This window comes from Dreissena polymorpha, chromosome 4 (assembly GCF_020536995.1).
Source record: "Dreissena polymorpha isolate Duluth1 chromosome 4, UMN_Dpol_1.0, whole genome shotgun sequence".
Classification (NCBI taxonomy): Eukaryota; Metazoa; Mollusca; class Bivalvia; order Myida; family Dreissenidae; genus Dreissena; species Dreissena polymorpha.
In genome coordinates, this window is record NC_068358.1 from 22,850,900 (window position 1) to 22,872,784 (window position 21,885).

The 21,885-nt window shown below is 37.0% G+C and overlaps 1 protein-coding gene across 1 annotated transcript in view; it reads right to left on the bottom strand.

Moving 5' to 3' along the window:
* LOC127879821 (tyrosine-protein phosphatase Lar-like) overlaps positions 1–21,885 on the bottom strand; it is an 88,400-nt gene that overhangs the window by 10,018 nt on the left and 56,497 nt on the right. The window contains 14 exon segments of the mRNA XM_052426873.1: positions 805–1,023; positions 1,564–1,981; positions 3,139–3,371; positions 4,533–4,721; positions 5,106–5,278; positions 5,504–5,717; positions 6,695–6,801; positions 7,164–7,463; positions 10,991–11,290; positions 12,578–12,670; positions 15,395–15,589; positions 15,908–16,222; positions 19,674–19,979; positions 21,386–21,670. Coding sequence (XP_052282833.1) covers positions 805–1,023; positions 1,564–1,981; positions 3,139–3,371; positions 4,533–4,721; positions 5,106–5,278; positions 5,504–5,717; positions 6,695–6,801; positions 7,164–7,463; positions 10,991–11,290; positions 12,578–12,670; positions 15,395–15,589; positions 15,908–16,222; positions 19,674–19,979; positions 21,386–21,670 — 3,347 coding nt within the window.

The following is a 21,885-nucleotide window of genomic DNA, read 5'->3' on the forward strand; positions in this document are numbered from 1 at the left end:
GTGCTGCATTGATAGGTGGACATTTTTTGTAGTTTCACTACAACTGAATTGAATAAAACTTTCCATCAACCTAAGCTTTATCCTATTTACAAGCATATTTTGTTTAATTTCATTTGAGTCCTCTGGAAGTTTCAAACTCGTCTGTTTAAGGTCTATTATATGTTGATTAACTGAAGCCATCGCTTTATTTTCTCTCTTTGGACAAACAACTCTGTTTGTCTCCTTGTTATTTACAGTTGCGTTTCTAAAAGGACATGTCTAGAACACTTCTAAATAAAACTGTTGTTAAATAAACATTTTTTTAAACACTGTAATTATAGTATGTTGAGAAGAAATTAAGATTTTAATTTTAATAAGGAAATCTTTTCATTTTTTAGGGTAACATAAGCTTGTCCAGAATCATTTGTTTCCTGAGGCATGCATTCTTAACCACAAACACCCTGTTGTTGTGTTTCCTATGCATAAAAACATTGCTAATAAGCTTATAAACAGGCCTGAAACAAACTTATTTCTCCTGCGCTCATATTCACCTTACTTTAGTATAAAAATAAATATTTTTTTTAATTGGCATATTCAAGTATTTCTTTGATTTTGAGTCAAACTTTGCATTAACCCCTCAATCTACATCATTCTTAATGTAGAACATGTATTTAATGACATTATCAACAGTGGTAGCCTGTATACATAACAACACTGGACAAGTCTATTGATAATTCTTATGTCTAAGAATTGTCTGTGAATACAGGCCGACACCCAGTAAGATAAGTGGTAAAAGGTTAACCTATCAATCAACACTGAGCCTACCCTCTGTACGTGGAAGGTACGGATTGTGTATGTAGCCAGCTCTGTGACGTCCACTAGAAACACGTGCATCAGTCCGTATGTCTCCGCGCCTCGACTCGGCCAATATTGGTCACACTTGATGCGCGATCGCTCTTCAAGTTTTGTCATCATTACAATAGTGGCACAACGCTGCTCCCATACAGCTCGCCAGAAATCACCAAACGTTTCAGGAAGTGGACCCTGAACATATAAAGAAGTATTGAGCTCAAGTCAAATACTTTGATACATGTTTTTTTAAATAGTTTTAATGTATAGTGATTATTAATTAAGCTTGATTGCATTTGAAAGCCCGAGGCTTATTATGACACTTTGTAGTTCATTTCATGGGTAGAACCAGTATTTGGTTTTTAAAGAGAAGGTTTCGATAATACTCACTTAGTGTGGATCTTAGGTTAGAAGCAGTACTTGGTGTCTTAAAAAGGATTTTGAGACTGCTTTCAGATTGGGCTTCAGACCCAGGACCTTTTTATCTCCAGGAAGATACCATAAACAGTACGCCAAACAACCATTATTTTTAGTGCCAAGAACATTATTATTTAATTCTCTATTGGCCACATGTTGGTTTATGAAACTAGTGCGAATGGTATAATTATATCATTATGATTTATAGATAAAATAAGTTGCATACCATTCTGCAATTAATATACATGTAAAATATTTTATATCTTGTGAAAGGTTAGCAATTTCTAATAAAGATATCAAATGTGGTACAACGCATACCTGTGTTGCCATGTACGCATTTTGTTTTCGATATCCATCCATGTAGTTTGCATTGATGTAGTCTGAGCCCGTAATTCCATCCATGGGCTGCAGGATGACCCGTGAATGATCGTAAGCAATCACGTTGGCATAGCGATTCTTGGGCTTGTTATACTCCAGGTTGGAATGATCCCACGTGAACTGTTGTCCGGGCTCGATAGACTCGTACTCCTGCGAGAACTTGAGGTTGTCTGCAGCCTTCAGTGACTCTATGTGGTCAGCAAGGCTGTGTATGGGTATGGGCGGGTGGGAGATCATGGCGGGGGTTTGGTAGTGCTGGCGTCTCAAATCTACGGGGTCGATCGGGTGTGGAGGAATGTTGTCAACTATCAGTTTGCTTGTCGGCTCTGGGGCCTTCTGCTTGCGTGTGTTCTTCTTTCTGCAGCGGCAATAAGGTCACAGATGGTTAGACTGGCTGGCATTTGTATGTGTTATTTAAAGTTTGTTTGTGTTATTTGTTATACTAAATACTCATGGTTGAAATTATTTTTTTTCAAATCAAAAGACTTAGCATGACTTATAATTACTTATAAAAGTACATAAGAAATTAAAGCATTGTTTAAAATACAATTTGTGGAGTTCAAACTGACAAAATAAAGGTTACATAAACAAGATGTGTTTGTGAAACACAATGTCCCCCTATATGATGTTTGACCTTGTAGGATGGCCTTGACCTTGACTCTTCACCACTCAAAATGTGCAGCTCCATGAGATACACATGCATTTCAAATATAAAATTGCTAGCTTCAATATTGCAGAAGTGACATTACATGAGCAATTTTGACCCATATATTTGACCTTGAAGGATGACCTTGACCTTTCACCACTAAAAATGTGCAGCTCCATGAGATACACATGCATGCCAAATATCAAGTTGCTATCTTCAATATTGCAAAAGTATTCATAAAATAAGCGATTTGGGCCACATATATTTGACCTCTGACCTTGAAGGATGACCTTGACCTTTCACCACTCAAAATGTGCAGCTCCATGAGATACACATGCATGCCAAATATCAAGTTGCTATCTTCAATATTGCAAAAGTACTCACAAAATGAGCGATTTTGGCCACATATATTTGACATCTGACCTTGAAGGATGACCGTGACCTTTCACCACTCAAATTGTGCAGCTCCATGAGATACACATGTATGCCAAATATCAAGTTGCTATCTTGAATATTAAATACTGCAAAAGTGTGCATTAAATGAGCGATTTTGACCCATATATTTGACATTTGACCTTGAAGGATGACCTTGACCTTTCACCACTCAAAATGTGCAGCTCCATGAGATACATATGCATGCCAAATATCAAGTTCCTATCTTCAATATTGCAAAAGTTATTGCAAATGTTAAAGTTGGCGCAAACCAACCAACTAACAGACAGGGCAAAAACAATATGTCCCCCACTACTATAGTGGGGAACATAAAAACACTGTTACAATATGTCACAACTAAAAACTTCAATGTTTATTTATAAAACTTCTCAACTGTGAAATATTCAATGCAAAAAAACTCCTGCTAAATTCCTCACCTCATGAACACAAAGAAGACAAAACATCCAATGATGATGATAGCGACACTGCCAGCAGCTGCAGCAATGATGATGATCATGAAGTTTTCCTTGCCCTCGCTAGTTGTCACCGGTTCCCCAAGGCCTATATCACCATTTGTCCCTGTTGAGACCACGCTGGTATAAGGGGGATTACTGGGACCTCCTCCTGTCACGCTGAATGTGTCCGAGTATTCACTTGACTTGAACAGGTTCTGGAATACAGAGTTTTGATTTGTCAATATGCGACACTTGACAAACAACAATTTGACCCATGTCATGCAAAACTGAGCCTTAGGACATAGTAGGACTTAGTAGCTCGAGACATGCCTCTGCATCTCTGAGGAGGAATCATAATGTCCGCTAATCAGACCCCAAAACCATGCGTGACTTTATAACCGACAGCCTAGCTCCGGACCATACTGCATATGGCATAATAGCCATTTTGGTATGACGCAGCTCTATATTGTTAAACACTAATAACAACTTTGTTAACACACAGTTCTTTCTTTAGATTTTTAACGCTTTCCCACTCAGAAGCAAAATGAAAATGGCTATGTGCCAACAGCACATACTCTCAGTCTGTTCAGGTTTTAAGCTGTTTGCTGCTCATCAGTATCTGAGGGTTGAAAATGAAGCCTTTAAAACTTGAATTAGTAAGAAAGGTCTCAAATGAACTTTAATTTTCTAAGGGACTACAAATGCATCAAAATATGTATCTAAGTAAGTGGAGAAGTGTTTAATGGGCATTGGTGTGTAAAATTGACTGGGAACCATTATAAACCTTTTCTTCTTAATGATGACAATTATTTTTATGCAAGTTTCACTAATAAACAGCAGTAAACATGAGTACAGTTTGGCAATGTCTAAAACCACTTTTTTATGTCCTTTGTAGAGCTCTGACACTGATGCCCTTATGTTAGGGAAAGAAGTATTGCACTTTTAAATGCCACAATGTTATTTACTTATAAATTAAGTGCTTAGAAGTTGAAGATTTCTAGTTACTGAAGAGCATCAAATGAGATTAATAATAACACTGATGTATGCACATAACAAGATAATTTGATTTTATCAAATTGCACAGTATGATGCTTAGATTCCTGCTGTGGTAAGTACTTACATTTGGAGGGTCATATAGAAAAAAACATGCACAGAGTTGTATGCATGTGCATAAATTGTATTTTAAAATTAGCATGTGCAGTCTACACATACTAATAGGGAAGATACTTTTCACAATTTTTTTTAAATGGGTAATTTTGCTTATTTGGATTGAACAATTTATGCTAAATGTAATACCTCCTACCCACTATAACTCCAAACCATACATTATTAAATGACAAACTATATTAAAAATACACACGTAATAGATCCACTACCTTTTTGACTGTGTATGCCCGCAGGAACACTTTGTACGGCGTGTCAGGGTCAAGAGGTCGATTGACAAAGGTCATTTCCTGCTGACCAGTGCCCAGCTCAAACTGACCAGGAAGCCTGCGGGGGATGAATCGGGCTGTGATGTAGGGCCGGGAGCCAGGCTGACTTGCCGGGTAGATGTCTCCAGAGTCCTGCAGAGTAACAGATATCACTCAATTTTTTCTACATCATCAAGCATTTAAAATAAAATATGGATTTAAAAAAAAAATAAGCGGCAAAGCTAAACAAAATCATTTTGTTTTAATTCAAATGTTTACCAAATTGTTTATTTTGGGCATAACATATTTTATCCCTTCATTTCAGGTTATATGGCTATTTTATCATCGTGGAAGCATATTTAAGTATGAATGCACTCTGCATTATTGTCAGGGTTCAAGTTCTATATCTTGATATGCTCAATAAGAACTTTTTTTCAATTAGGAGCAACTTAAATATGCATGTATGGTTTACAGTCAACAGCATCATGTTTATAATGTGCAACAATACAGCTGTATATGATGAAAATGTTGTTGTACCTCAAGTTCCTTCAGTGTGAAATCCTGTGTGCGACGCATGGCGCTGTCTGTTGGCACGACGATCAGGTCATAGTGACTTAGGGGTCCGTTTATCTCCGATGCTGGCGATAGGTTCACAGTCACCTTACCGGCCCGCACTGATGTCAGAAGTGGCGTGGCCACGTTCTCCGGAGCTGTGGGGGAAGACAGTGATTTGTTACATTTGACACTAATACTAAACAGCTCATTAATATTTAAGGAGGCATTCACCTGTATCAGTACAACAGAACTGCTGTAATGTTTTTGAATTTTTTGCCTGATAAATTGATATAGACAAGCCTGCTGCAGTTCTCTGTCAAATAACTATTCTCAACATACAAGGGAGGAGGTTGCATGTAACAGCAGTTGCCATGGGTTACCTTCAATTCGTGTCTGCTCCATCATTGTCTGCACGTGCCCCTGGGAGCCATCTTGGAAGTAGGGCGTAATGGAGAACTTGTAGCGCATCTTGGGCTTCAGAGCCTCTATGAGGATGCTGTCCTGGTTGCCAGGGACTGTTACCGTGGTGCTGGGATGGACCTCTGAACGAGTCTCACCATTCTCGATGTACTGCTTGTCCCCCATCAGGTCAACCTTGAACAAGAGATGTGTTTGTCAGAAACACAATGCCCCCTATTGCGCCGCTTTGAAGCCATAAATTTGACATTTGACCTTAAAGGATGACCTTGACCTTTCACCACTCAAAATGTGCAGCTCCATGAGATACACATACATGCTAAATATCAAGTTGCTATCTTCAATATTGCAAAAGTTATGAAGAAGGTTAAAGTTTTGGTTAAAGTTTTTGAATTTGATTTTTGACCTTTGACCTTGAAGGATAACCTTGACCTTTCACCACTCAAAATGTGCAGCTCCATGAGATACACATGCATGCCAAATATCAAGTTGCTATCTTGAATATTGAAAAAGTTATGACAAAGGTTTAAGTTTTGGTTAAAGTTTTGGGACACACACACACGCACAAGTTATGAAGAAGGTTAAAGTTTTGGGACACATATATTTGACCTTTGATCTTGAAGGATGATCTTGACCTTGACCTTTCACCACTCAAAATGTGCAGCTCCATGAGATATACATGCATGCCAAATATCAAGTTGTTTCGTTCAATATTGCAAAAGTTATGAAGAAGGTTAAAGTTTTGGTTAAAGTTTTGGGGAACACACACACACACACACATACAATGACAGACAGGCCAAAAACAATATACCCCCGATCTTTCGATTCGGGGGCATAAAAAGCAGGCACATTGCTTTTACTGTTGCATTACATGAGATATAATTCATATTTTAAATTATAATGCTTAGGATAAATAACACTTACTTGAAATTACCTCCTTCCTTGATGTGTCATCATTGTCATGTGTGAAAAGTGCTGATAGCACCTTCTGGATTTTAAGTTACAATTATGATATATAGGAGTAAAGTTGCATAAAAAGGATTTGTAATTTAATACCTTTCTTTATCATTCTTGACAGAATCAGCAAACATAAAAAATCTATTTTCATTTTAGATGAACATTTAAAATTGATTTATTCTCACATATTAACTTACTTTGTAGCTAACGACCTCGGTCTTTTTCGGTGGTTTTTCCCATGACAGTGTTAGCTGTCGTGACCCTCGAGCAGATGCCTGGAAGTTCTGAACAGCGTTGTTGAAATCTGTACAAGAAAAAGTTTTATAAAAATTGTGTTGGATATGTTTTCAGCAGCAACTTTTTTATTTTGCAGATACACATTTATCTATAAATCTGCATTACTTATTCTTAATTTATTCTGCTTGTCTGTTTGGATGAAGAAGAAAAATGAACATAAAATTTGAAAGCATAAGTTTAAAGTCTGAAACAGTTTCTCAAAGAATGAGAAACGTTATACTATATGTCTAAAAATATCCAAGTCAAATACTTGTTTAATTTCTTTAATTAGATATTCATGGTAAATCTGACATTAACAGCTATTGACAAAATATATACTATAATACAGATTATAATACATACTATAAAACAGACTATAATAGTCAGTACCTTGACTATTATGCACATTTGCAGTCTTAGTGTCCGTCAGATTACTCCAGCGCTGGAGCACTGACTTGGACTTCAGGCGTACGGCGTACGAGTTGTGTGCATTGAGACCGGTCAGCTGATAGACTGACGTCGGACCGTCTGTGTCCATGTACAGCCACATGCTCATGTCTTCTGTCTCAAAATTTGTGTAGTAGATACGATACATCTCTATCACGTTGTTGTTGTTTGGCTCGTCCCATGTGACCTGGACTGTTGTTGGGGATGTTCGCGATACTTTGACGTTCTCTGGCTCTGGAGGCTCTGAAGTGACAGTCATGAACACTGGAGACATGGAAACGGTTGTTTTAACATTTTCTTAAATGAAACATGTCGGGTGAGCACGATGTCCAACAGCAAAACAACAGTGACAATTTATGTGAGAATTTTGTTTACTTAAATGATAAAACATCATAAAATGGACATAAAATACTTGAGGATACATATCATGATCTTATATGAGATAATATGATCATAAACCTCAAACAACAGTGTAAACTGCAACCAGCACCTGTTTTGAACGAATAAATCTGAATTCTAAAGAACACACATTTTATTGAGAATGACATTGATTCCAATCTTGTTTAGAATGCTTTGAATCTCAATAAGTAATTTTTAGTGGAACCGTGCTGATTGAAATTGTGATAAAACACACACAATAATTTCAATAATAAAATATATTCAAATATACCTGCAAAATGACCATTATTCACTAAACAATGTGTAAGTAATAGATGTGCTCACTAAATATATATATACAAACAAGGGCTGTTTGTAAAACATGCATGCCCCCCATATGGGCTGTCAGTTGTAGTGGCAGCCATTGTGATTATGTTTTTTGTCACTGTGACCTTGACCTTTGACCTAGTGACCTGAAAATCAATAGGGGTCATCTCCCAGTCATGATCAATGTACCTATCAAGCTTCATGATCCTAGGCGTAAGCATTCTAGAATTATCATCCGGAAACCATTTTACTGTTTCAAGTCACTGTGACCTTGACCTAGTGACTTGAAAACCTATAGGGGTCATCTGCGAGTCATGATCAATATACCTATGAAGTTTCATGATCCTAGGCGTCAGTATTGTTGAGTTATCATCCGGAAACCATTTTACTATTTCAAGTCAGTGACCTTGACTTTTGACCTAGTGACCTGAAAATCAATAGGGGTCATCTGCCAGTCATGATCAATTTACCTATGAAGTTTCATGAACCTAGGCCTAAGCGTTCTTGAGATATCATCCGAAAACCATTTGGTTGGGACGGAGACCCCACCACACCAGTACATAATATAATCTGCAAATGTGGTCCTAAACTGCATCCAAGAACGAGTCACTGTGACCTTGACCTTTGACCTAGTGACCTCAAAATCAATAGGGTCATCTGCCAGTCATGATCAATTTACCTATGAAGTTTCATGATCCTAGGCGTAAGCGTTCTTGAGTTATCATCGGAAAACCATCTAGTGGGGACGGAGACCCCACCACATCAGTACATAATATAATCTGCAAATGTGGTCCTAAACTGCATCCATGAACGAGTCTCTGTGACCTTGACCTTTGACCTTGTGACCTCAAAATCAATAGGGGTCATCTGCCAGTCATGATCAATGTACCTTTGAAGTTTCATGATCCTAGGCGTAAGCATTCTTGAGTTATCCTCCGGAAACCATCTGTTGGACGGACATACGGACGGACGGACCAACATGTGCAAAACAATATACCCCCCTCTTCTTCGAAGCGGGGACATAATAAATTATATTTCTGTGAAAGTTTAATGAACATCTGAACTTTTCATCATATAATAAACTGTGTACAAAAATACTATGGAGGAACTGATTTTTGTGACCATACGCAATTTTGCTAATTGTAAGAACCCATTTTTTTTAAATCACCCCAGTTATCCAATGTAAAAATACCCATGTGAAATTACAATATGCATAATGTATGCAATAACTGTATTTTTAACTACTTCATGTAGAATGACCCATTGGTAGAATTGAACCCTGCTAGAATTACCCCAAAGAATTATCCACGAAGGTATTACTCGTATGTTTTATGTTTAACCCATTCTTGCCTAGTGGACTCTCCCATCCTTCAAAATTGGATCAATTTATTTCCAAAATTAGGAATGTCTAGTATATTTATTTCTATATTTAAAACATTTCTTACAGAAATTCTTTTAAGCAAACAGCGTAGACCCAGATGAGACGCCTCATCATTCAGTGTCTCATCTGGGTCTACGCTGTTTGCCAAGGCATTTTTTCTAGACGCTAGGCATAAATGGGTTAATGTTAACTGATGTAGAATTATTAAATATTTCATTACCAGATGTAGAATAAGGCTTATGTTAAATTTACTCATTTTAAATATAATTCTTAAATAAAAATGGTTCAGTTATATTTGTATGTTCTCCATACTAACAAATGATAGTAAAGCCAAATAACTTTGTTCTCCATTAATACAAATGATTGCAAATCTATAGAACTATGCGCTTCATATATACAAATGGTCTTAGAGCCATATTACTATGTTCTTCATATATAAAAATGTTTGTCAATCTATATACGATGTTCTCTGTAGATATAAATTGTTGTTGAGCTATATAACTTTGTTCTTTATAGATACAAATGGTTGTTAAGCTATATAACTATGTTCCTCATAGATACATATGGTTGTTAAGGTTTACAACTAAGGTTGTTAAGCTATTTTACAAAGATATGCATAGATACAAATGGTTGCCAATGTATATACTATGTTCTTCATAGATACAAATAGTTGTTAAGCTATACATGTTATGTTTTATGATACTACGCTGCATGGTTTACTAATCTACACAGTTAAGTTACACATATTAAATACCCTGTTTAATGCATAAGTGTTTTTGGGGTTAAAAATATGTTACTCGAAACAAATAAATCTAGACAACTCAAACTTTTTGGTTATAAAAAATCTTTTTCTTTTTGATGTCATTCATACAGAAGTAAAGCCTGTACCACAGTAAATAAAGATGGCTATTATCATTTGCCTGTTCAGATTCAGTGATTTTTGTGAGTGTACAAATACACTTGAATTACTGTCCATAACATCTCTTAGAAGTCATACATAATGTTAGAATGTCAATTAAATAATAGTTGTGGAACAAGTATGGCCTAGAATTCTATGTCTTCGCATTTATTTAAAATGTGCTGTTTTGCCAAATGTATGAGCTTTGATAAAAACCAGATTAACTGAATGGTTATTTACTTATGCTAAAACAGATCATAAAAGAGATAAACCACACATCTATTTCATGCAACTGTCTGGTTATTATAAAAACAGGAAATGAAAATATTGACAAGGTGCAGATGTATACCTGGTATATCATGCAGTGAATCATGATCAATATTGTCTTCTGGATTACCTATATAATGACACAACATCAACAACACACTTAAAATGCAACAACATGCCACAACAAAGGTCAGGCATGCTTGGCATGATTTCTCTACTGCAGGGGGACACGGGTGAATGGTTCTGATTAGTGTGCTTATGTCATAGGGTATGGAATTCTGCAAAGTCTACATGACATATTGCATTAAAGGTTTCTGCATTTAACTGAAGTATCTGACATAGAGAGGTAACGCAGATACCGCAGTTACATGCACAATCCCTTCAGATTTAGTGTCTGGTTTCTGATGCAAGACAAACAGGATATTTTCCACACGGCAAACAGACGTTTTAGCTCTCATGGCACGGAATGCTGTTAGTGTTTTGTTCATTCAGTCAAGCTTAGACTGAAAACCAACATACGTTTTCCGAATGTTCGATACTGAAGCCTTGGACTCCAAGGTCCGGCCCCTTTCTCAGTGTACGCCTTGATTTGGAACACGTAGTCCGTGTTGGTCAACAAATTATCAATATCTTTTTGAGTCTGAGTAGCAGTGATATTTAATTCCTCAACGTTGATCGAGTCAACGAGACGGTAAAAGTTAACCTGGTACATGGTTATAAGACCATTGCGCAGTTTTTTAGCGGGCAGGTCCCAGGCAAGGCGTACAGCTGTTTCAGAGAGGCCTACAGCAGAGAAATTCTGGGGGGCACCTTGAGGGACTGAAAAACCATCCAACATGAATATACCATTTTGTATCACCAACATAAATATATGATTTCATATCACACAAAGTATAAGTTTAAACCTATTTATTTTAGCTCGATTGCATCAAAATCCTTAGGCTGATTAAAATTTTGAGTCTGTTTCCTGGGTAGAACCAGTAATTGGTGTCTTTTAACCCTTTGCATGCTGGGATATGTGTCATCTACTAAATTGGTGTCTGCTAAATTTCTAAAATCATTATTTTCTTCATTTTTTTTTTTCAAAGACCACTATCAGAATAGCAAACAGTTTGGATCCTGATCAGACGCCACGTTTTGTGGCGTCTGATCTTGATCCAAACTGTTTGCAAAGGTCTTTTAAATTCTGTTCCAGCGCCAAAATGGTTAAGTAGGTCTAAAGAACACTCCTAAGGTGGGTTATGAACCCATGACCTCCCAGTCATTAGGCAGACACCTTATCCTCTACGCCATGGTGACCACACACTATTTCATATGTCAAACCAGGATGAATATGTTTACTACTGACTTCACAATGGCCAGTTCCTTATGAACTTTAATGCATGAGTTTTGATAGAACTGTTGTCATATGGAAACTAATTTAATCTTTTCACGGTTTAAATTCCAGGAAATATATACAACGGCAAGTTCTTCATTACAGTATAAGGAAATAATCACAATGGCAATTTCTTGATGAAGGAAATATACACAATGTCCAATTCTTGAACACATTTTAAGGAAATATACACAAAGGCAATGTCTTGATTACAGTTTTAGGAAATATACACAATTGCCATTTCTTGATTACAATTTAATCATCAACCATTGAAATTTAACAAAAAGTTGCGACCCCTTTTAAGCTTATAAGATTATGTTCCATATACAGCCAAACTAGCAAATCAGCATATTACTAATAAAGAAGGGCCTTTTGGTTCTTCATGAGGAAACAATATTTTTAAAAATGTTGAAATAACTTTCAATTAATATGACCCGCCCTCTGGGTAAACGGTGCTTAATGCATATGCAGTAAGAAGTCATCACAGAGTAGCCTGTGCAGTCTGTTCTGGCTAATATGGGATTTACGCTTTTATGGTATTCCTTATTTAAAGGAATTCTCTTCTAAATTTAATTCCAATCAAGGCAGAAAGTGTCGTCCCTCTATTAGCCTGTGCAGACACAGGTTAGATATCAGACACTTCACACACATGCATGAAGCCCCGTTTTACTTGAGCACATCTTATATGTTTCAACATTTCTGACAACCGAGTTAAGGTGTGTTGCACATACCTCCATCTGGTGTCACTAGTTCCACTACAGCCCTTTCCCCAAAGTCAACCTCGTTCTTTGCCAGTACGCGGAATTCATATGTCTCCCCTTGATCTAAAAGTAGGCAAAACTCACAACATTATCCATCAATATTTCTACAATATGCACATTTTCATTTATAATTAACTTTGGCAGTCGAAAACAAAGCCATGTTTGCAACAATGGTTATTTAACCCTTTACCACTTATATACGTATTTTGACACATTTGTAGTCCCTTTAAAAGTTACTTTTAATTAAATAACTTTCTTACTAAATTCAAGTTTTATAGGCTTCATTTCCAACCCATAGTTACTGAGCAGCAAACAGCATTTAACCTAAACAGATTGCAAGCTACACTTAGGCTGTACTAGTTTTATGCTGGTTGCAAAAGCCATTTTCACTTTGCTTCTTATATAATGGGGGAAAGGGTTAAACGTATCAATTTTTGCTTGATTGCATGGAAACCCGTGTGCAAATATAGACACTCTTGAGACAGCCTCAAAGGCAGAATCTGTTCTTGGTGTCTTTGGAGCCTAAGAACCCTTCCCAAGTGAGGATCAAAACCGAGACCTCCTTTTTCATTCTCACAGGCCCATAGAAATCTGTTAAAAGAAGTGACTGTACAAAAATGGTCACAACTTTTTTTTCATTGTCACAAACATAAATAGTTTGAACAGATTGGAAATCGAGCGAAGCCCTTTTACATTAATTCTTTTTTACTCATTGACAGCACAAACTTTACCATTCTCATGAATCAAGAATGTTTGCAAAATTATGAGATAAAAAATTTCAGTAGATGCACAAAACTTTTAACATAAATTTTCCCGCAAGAAAAATCTTTCAGTATTTGAAATTTTGCTTGTCCTTTGATCATTCAGACTTAGTAATGAATGTGGCTTTAGTACATATAATTGTGCCAAAGAATTTTTATTGATAATTTTGAATCTGCATTCTTAGAAAGATACTGCTTTAAGGTGTAAGCAATTATTATATTAATGAGAGTAAATATTAATTGGCTGAATATAATAATTAAAGACCACTTAAATGTACAGGTATAAAACTAAACACAAGTGAATGTAATTAGAAACAAACATACATGTGATTCTAGCATGACTCAGTACCTTAATGTTTGAAAAGGAGATTTTCATTCTGATAAAATCATGAAAGACAACATTATAAATTGAAAACAGAATTAAGAACAAATCTTCCATTAAACAAATTCTGATGCTCTATCTCTTTTCAGTTTCAACTGAAAGATGTGACATATGTTTTTACGGACATATGTTTTTAGGCATTTTTATTTTCCTTCATCCCAGACAATGTCGACATAAAAATCTTAAAATCTTTGCCGAGCTTCCGCATTAACTGACATCTTTTAACACATGACTATAAATAACATGCAGGAACAGTTCCCTCCATCAGAATACACTGATAAAACCCAGTGTTAGTTCTCTAAAGTCCGAGATATGATCTCATCACCAGCAATCATTTCATAATGGACTGGCACATTTCCACCCGATCCCCAACACCTGCCATTCAAGCAGCCTGCTGGGCCTCATCTAAATAAACCCAGCATATCAACCCATCAGCATCTACAGACTGACTTATCTTTAAATTATTTGCTTTATATCTGTACTTCTGATATCATTTCACCAGAAAAATAACTGACAATTTGAGTGCATGCCAGAAATCGGAGTGAAGTTTTGAATTTTATCTGTTTGTACAAAGTTTTGAGAAGGGGGTTATATGTTTTAAGTTTGTGGAATAATTTTTTGTTAGCCTGGGCTTATCAGCAGGAAGATTCATAACCATGGTAACCACTCATCATTAATGCTCCTCAGAACTAATTTAAATCTTATCATTAATGCCACTGAACTTTGAATGTTCTTTTTGATATAGGGGAATGTGAAATAGCATCTTAAATAGAGATTAAGTTGAAATGCTTTAGTGCAGCAAAGAAAAAGCATTTTTCAACCACACTGTAAATCCATGAATTTTGGAATTAAAGCCATAGAAATTAAACAGGAGAGTACTAAGGCTTCGATGTATGCAATTTTCATGGAAAGTAAAGTAATCAAGACCCACTCATCAATTAGTCATGATAATTCACCTATTCTGTTATTCTCATTAAGATTTCTTCTTTTTCCAAGCAGCCCAGTTTGAGTTTAAACAAATAAAATTACACCTTACCGTTACAGTGGTTGAACAGACTTAAAAGGAGCCTTTCAAATATTATTACCACAATAACGTTCTTTTCTGGTAAAATTAAATCTGACTACATTACTTTTTTTAAAACAATAATTTTCAAGTTTATTTTAAATATGTATAAACTATTCAAAATAATTGAATTTTATTGGCAATTGGTCAATCTTCATTTATCCTATTGATATGAAATATTTTGGAATATTTAATTGGGCATATTTGCTGGACCTTAAATTCCAGGAATCTGAATGAGAATGACCAAGTTTGCAGAACTTTTGATCTCATGGTTAAGCAGACACACGACTAAAAGTGTCCTCCAAACGATATTGGTTTAAACCCTTCCTGCTCTGAAGCAAAGTGAAAATGGCTATACGCAACAAGCAAAAAACCAGAACAGCCTTCAAGTTACTCCCAGTCTGTTCATGTTTTCTATTGTTTGCTGCTCATCAGTAACCTAGAGTTGGAAATGAAGGCTTTAAAACTTGAATCCTGTAAGAAATTTCCTAAATTAATTGTTAAAGATCTTAAAACGCTTCAAAGTGTGTAAATGACTGGTAAAAAGTTACCAACAAGCATTTAAAGCTGCTACTGCATACCAATTGGCGGTGTGAAGAATGACTGCTGATGAGCCTTCAGGATGACCTGTGTGTAGATTTCCCCCTTGAGGCCCCAGTACAGCTTGTACGACTCTATTTTCCCGTTGGGTTCATCCGGTGTCTGCCAGGATACCTGGGCGACCAGGGGTTCCTGCTGAACTAAATCAGCCACAAGGTTGCGAGGCTCCGAGGGCACTAAAAGCAAACAAAAAAATCATTGGTATTCATCCCTGGCCTTTGCCATACAGATTTTTAGATTTCACAATTAAGTTTTATTTTCATACCCATGTTTACTGTGAGAACCGTAAGTCCACAATGATTTTTTTGGTCAAATTACAGGCTTAAATTTTGCCCATTTCTAATCTCCAGAAGAATATATTTTTCCCAAATGACATGCATACAATTCACAATTAAAGGTTTTATCGTAATAATGATTAAAAAAATTCTGTAAAGCATCTCTTCCAATACTCTGACAGTTCACACACAATAAAGCTATGTATGCAATCAACCTACCTGCCCCCTTCGTGCTGACAAGCTTTGGCTTGCTGCGCACACCATCCCCCTTTCGCGTGTAAGCAGCCACTGACACCTGGTAGCGGGTCGCAGGCTGGAGCCCTGTGATCACCATCTCGTTCTTGTTGCCGTCATTTGTGTCAACGAATTTCTCCTGTCCCCTAATGGGATCACCATTCTCGTCGACGATGGCATAGTACACGTAGTAACCACGTAGGATTCCATTGCGGTCTTTGGCTTTGGGCGGTCGCCACTCAACGTAAATCGTGGTGGAGTTAACTTCTTGCACCGTCACCCTTTTAGGGTCGTTTGGGACTGTGGAAACAGTTATTTTAGGCAATGATGGATGAATGATGCCTTTATTTAGTACTAAGATAATGTTGCAAATAGCGGTGAAATGAGGTGAACAAATCAAGGAGACTCATTTATGAATTACTTAAACATACGGATTTACATGATAATAAATAGTTAAATATAAACAAAACACGACGACAAATACTTAACATGATTTGTTTAAATATGTTGATAAAGGAACATTGACCATTCTGTCCATAAAAGTGTTGGCAGAGTCCCAGATAGTAACAATGCAAATAATAAATAGAATTAACCTTTTAGTGAGCCAAGAGGGAATAATAAATATGAATTATTTACGGTTCAACATTGAATTGAACACAAGCACAAACAAAGATACTGACAATATAAATACATAAAAACATGTTAACTTTTTAACTGCAATATTATCTAGAACTCGGCCAAGACATTGAAATTGAATATTAAGGAATGCATAAGAAAGATAAAAAATGTCATGCATGCATGCAGTTGACTATATATACTACAACAGCATGGCCAGGTGGTGACATTTATAGAATGGATTCTAGAGAAACAGTGTGTGCTACAGGTAATGGTGGGTCTTCCAATCTAAAATGCAATGTGGAGATGACTAGGAGCATAAATAAACCAAGTCTTAGGAATGAATTAAATACCAATGTTAAACTGTTGTGATTGAATTTTTGAGGGTCGAGCAAGACATTGATGGATCTCATGAAGAACTTCTTGCTATAGCATGCTGGAACGTATGTCCAGTCATTCCATTCAATCTCAATTACATAAGAGTCACACTCAGTGATAGCCTGGCTTAATATTTGGGCATTAAGTATTGGCACAGATTAGCCCGTGGTCGAGTCAGCACAGGCTAATCAAGAATAACACTTTCTGCAAAGACTGGATTTTTTTCTTTTAAAAGAGACTTCTTTTAAATGAAAAATTCCAAAAAGGAGGAAAGAGTCATTCCTGATTAGCTTGTTCCTGTATTGAACAATTGTTCTTACCTGGTTTGAAAACTAGAGCTTTGTCACAGATGTGACGAATACCCCAACATGAAAGGCGGATGAAAAGCACTTGAAATAGAGAATACCATGCTGAATGTGTAAAACGCACTAAGTGACCCTGTGACCTAGTTTTTGTCCAGGCATGGAGATCATCTATATAAAACTTCTGACCAACTTTGGTGAAGATCGGAAGTATACTAGTTCAATTAGGGAGCAGACAACATGCTCAATGTTTAAAACGCACTTAGTGACCCCGTCACCTAGTTGTTGACCCCGCAAGGCCCATGTTCGAACTTGGCCTTAACAACATCTAGATAAAACTTCTGACCAAGTTTGGTGAAGATCTGATGAAAAGTTCTTGAATTAGAGAGCGGACACAATGCTAAATATTAACAAACGCACTAAGTATCCCCTGTGACCTAATGTTTGGCCCGGCATGGCCCATGTTTAAAATTGGCCTATAGATCATCTAGATAAAACTTCTCACCAAGTTTGGTGAAGATTGGATGAAAACTACTTTAATTAGAGAGCGGACAACATGCTGAATATTTGAAACGCAGTAAGTGACCTCCTGACCTAGTTTATGACCCGGCATGACCCATATTCAAACTTAACCTAGACATCATCTAGATACAACTTCTGACCAAGTTTGGTGAAGATCGGATGATAACAACTTAAATGAGAGAGCAGACGCTTAATACGGATTGACCGACAGACAAGTTCACTCCTTTATACCCCCCTAAACTTCATTTGTGGGGGTATTATCATGCTCAGAAGATAACTCTTGCTCAACTGTTTTAAAATTATTTAGCAATTAAAAATGCAGCACATATTTTTCATCATATCATACCAAGAAAACTGCATCAACTTATGGCAACCAAGGATTTTAATGGAGAATTTTAAAACTATTAATTGTTTTTATTGTTCAATGTGCTCCACAGACAACACTTTATTAAACCTGACAAAACACAAACATATTGCAGAATGTGGTGTTGTATGGTATCTGAATGTGTCAGAATGATGGATGAGGTCTTAGTGTGTTAGGTATGGTTAGAAGGGTCTAAAAATATCACCACCATGCTACAGGATTGCAAATACAACATAGGTGAGGTGATGGCAATGATGATGATGATGATAACTAATAATGATAATAATGGTATAAGACTTTCTCTGGAATAACTGGGCTTAATGCATTCAGGGTCATTCAAGACTAGCCTGTGCAGTTTGTGTAGGCTAATCAGGGATGACACTTTCATCATTTATGGAATTTCTTGTTTAAAGGAAGTCTCTTCTAAACAAAATTCCACTTTAATCGGAAAGTGTGGTCGAAGATTAGCCTGTGCAGACTACACAGGCTAATCAGGGGACTATACTATAGGCACATTCCTTCAACCCAATATTCCCAGAGTTAGGCTTGTATAATGAAGTCTAGTAGAGAACAGAGGCCCGGAGAGCGCCTCATCTGGTGTCATGTCCAACTGCCCATGCACGAGATTGGCGTGCATGTCTAGAACTACTGAGTCAGTCAGTGGACAAGCTGGATGCATTCTCTGAGTCAGATCAGGTACAGAGAGCAGAGGTGTCATTCAGAGATTTCAGGGCAGGGCAGGCAAGAAGGGCAGGTAACTGATGCTTGATTGGTCATTGTTGGCTCAGGTACTACTTAAAAGTACTTAAGTATGCCCAGGTGCCCTTGAGTAAATTTTCAGTACCCAAGGGATATTGTCATATATTGTCACCCACGGGTGACTTCAAGCCGACGCTGTCACCCCAGGGTGACATGAATCTGCTTCTTGTCAGCCCTGGGTGACAAGAATTGACTTCTAATCACCTGTGGATTTTTTTTTTTAACAAACGGCACCGCATCCAGGTATCTAATATAGGCTATTGTGGCTTTTGAATATATTACATACATATATGATAAAATTCGACTTAATGTTTGTAGTATTTTTACACAAATTCCCTCATATATGAACGACCAAATCATGTATTATTTGTTGAAAAAGTAAAATTGTTGCCAAGGGTGACTTTATGCTGATTTTGAGGGTGACTAGAATCGGCTTGAAGTCAGCCCCGGGTGACAAGAATTGGCTTCATGTCATCCCCGTGTGACTACAATTGGCTTCATGTCACTCAGAGGTGACTAGTATCGGCTTGAAGTCACCCAAGGTTGACAAGAATCGGCTTCTAGTCAGCCCCGGGTGACTTGTGGGCCATTTTAAGTTGATAATGACCTATTGAGCTATACTTAAAGAGTGCTCAAGGTACTTTTACTCAGTACTTGAGCCACTAACGAACAATTGAATGTCACTGAGAAGCACTGTAAGCGAAAGAGATGTGTCAGATAGAGCAGGTTAATTTGCGAGAGAGGGGTGTAAAATGTGGGTGGGGCTGGGTGTTATTGTTTTAGTCTCATCATCATTCCAGCAGAAACTTACCTGACTCGTGTGTTTTCACTATGATAGGCGGGGACATGGGGCTATCACCGGCAGCAGTGAAAGCAACTACCCAGATCTTATAGTCTGCCCACGTCTCAAGGTTTTCCAACTGCGCCCTTGTGACGACCCCCACCCTCATAACGTCTGCTTCCACCTCAGTTTTACCATCCTCATTAATGACATAGAGAACTTTATAGCCGGCAATGTTTCCGTTCTGTTGATTTGCTGGCGGAGGGCTCCACTCGACAAGTATTGAGTTATGACTCAGTGGCCGGCCGCTAACAGACTGCGGGGGCGCTGTGGGCGCTGCGAGGCGAGACAGCAGTACAGATAGGTCACATTCTCGTACAGACCGATGCTTAAGCTTTAGTTTTTTTTCCGAAAGGTGCATGCTCAATGTTTTCTTTTTGAATAGGGTTGCAAAAGTGGAACTATCTCGTATCACAGATGAATAGGAATTTTAATGATCAGATGAAGATGATATGAATGAAGGTGATTGATCACTAGACAACATTTAAGTACACTGATACTAAAGAAGTTAAAAAAATGTAATAAATTAAATCAAAATATTTCAGCACCCCAAAAAGTTATAGGAAACAATGTACAATATTTTTATAGTGATGAAACTGTAAGCAAAAGACAGTGTCATAATGCATGGGTGACACAATCTTGAACTTTTTGAACAACAATAGTTACAGTTGAAAGTAAACTTATTGAGTGAATACAGAGTAAATGTGAGAATATAATTACGATACCAAGAACAAATGTGTAATAAACTGAGGCAAACATTAAACAAATAAAATATTGTTTAAAATAAAGTCCATAGCTAAACACTGTAGAAAACTTGATTCTTCTTTTTATATTTATATTTCAATATTTTAAGCTCAAGAAAAGTAAGAAATAATCCAATTTGAGTTAATCTGACCTATTCAAATACGCCTAATGTAAAAACCTACCATTATTTACTATCCAACAATTCAAGATCTTATTCTATGTTCTGCCTCCTTCTACAAGTTTTAATATCATATGACCCCCACACTGTGATAACCGTGCTTCATGCATGTGCACAAAGTATACAGATACTTTTTCCTTTAATCAAATTTCTTGTTCAAAGGTAGTCTCTTCTAGACGAAAATTCAGTTTAGTAGGAAAGTTTATATCCCAGATTGGCCTGTGCCGACTGACCAGGCTATTCTTTGATGATACTTTATGCACATGTCATAAGCCCTGTTTTCCCAGAGTGCGGCTCATATCTATCTCAGTGGATAACAACACTGGGGCAAAGTTTTCACCAACCTATGCCCAGACTTTAGACAAAATAATAGACTAAGACTAAAGAAAAATAACTTGTGTGTTCACCAAATATCAAGAAACTTTGTTGGCTATGTAATAAATAATCATTCTATCTATATGCCAGTGAGTAAAACTTTTCTCATTAATATGCTAATTTTTTTAGAAACCATGCATACAACAGGTCACAATTCATTATGATCTGGGCTTTAACCCTTATTCAAAATTTGGAGAATTGAAGCATACAATTGACTTAAGTCATTTTGATATATACTTGAATTTAATAAATAGTGTGTCAAAAATGTAAACAATTTAAAACACTTTGCATTTGTTTGATGTCTTAAGTCTAAGAAGAGGTTGGCAAATACAAGCCTGGGACATTGATCATTGAACACCTGAACAGACAACAAACAGCTGCTTACTGAACTCTGGTGTCTTCTCCTGGACGAGTATTGTACGCGCCCCCTCCCCCTGGGCGCTACGTGCTGCCAGCTGAATGTTGTACACAGTATCGGGTATGAGCTCAGAGAGCTTGTATCGTGTGGTTGGCGGGTAGATAGTGTGGTGACCAATAGTGTGCTTTTCAGAATCGTTGTAGTACAGCGTGTAGCTGATGATCTTGGCCACGTCCTCCGGTGCACTCCATGTTATCTCAATCTCATTTGGCGAGATCGCCTTCGCCTGGAGGTTGCGTGGTTGCAGCGGGACTGCAATTCAGAGGCATTCAGAATGATTCATTGAACTTCATGGCAGCTTTTAAGGACTTGAAATCTACATTTATTCCAGTTTATTTTTAATTATATCTTTCTTAATTAAATAATAAGAATTCAAAATTCAAACAATTCAAAAGAGCATTTGGAAAAAAACTGTCAATAGCGGTTCATATGATATTTCACAGTTGGTAAGATATTATAGGCATTTA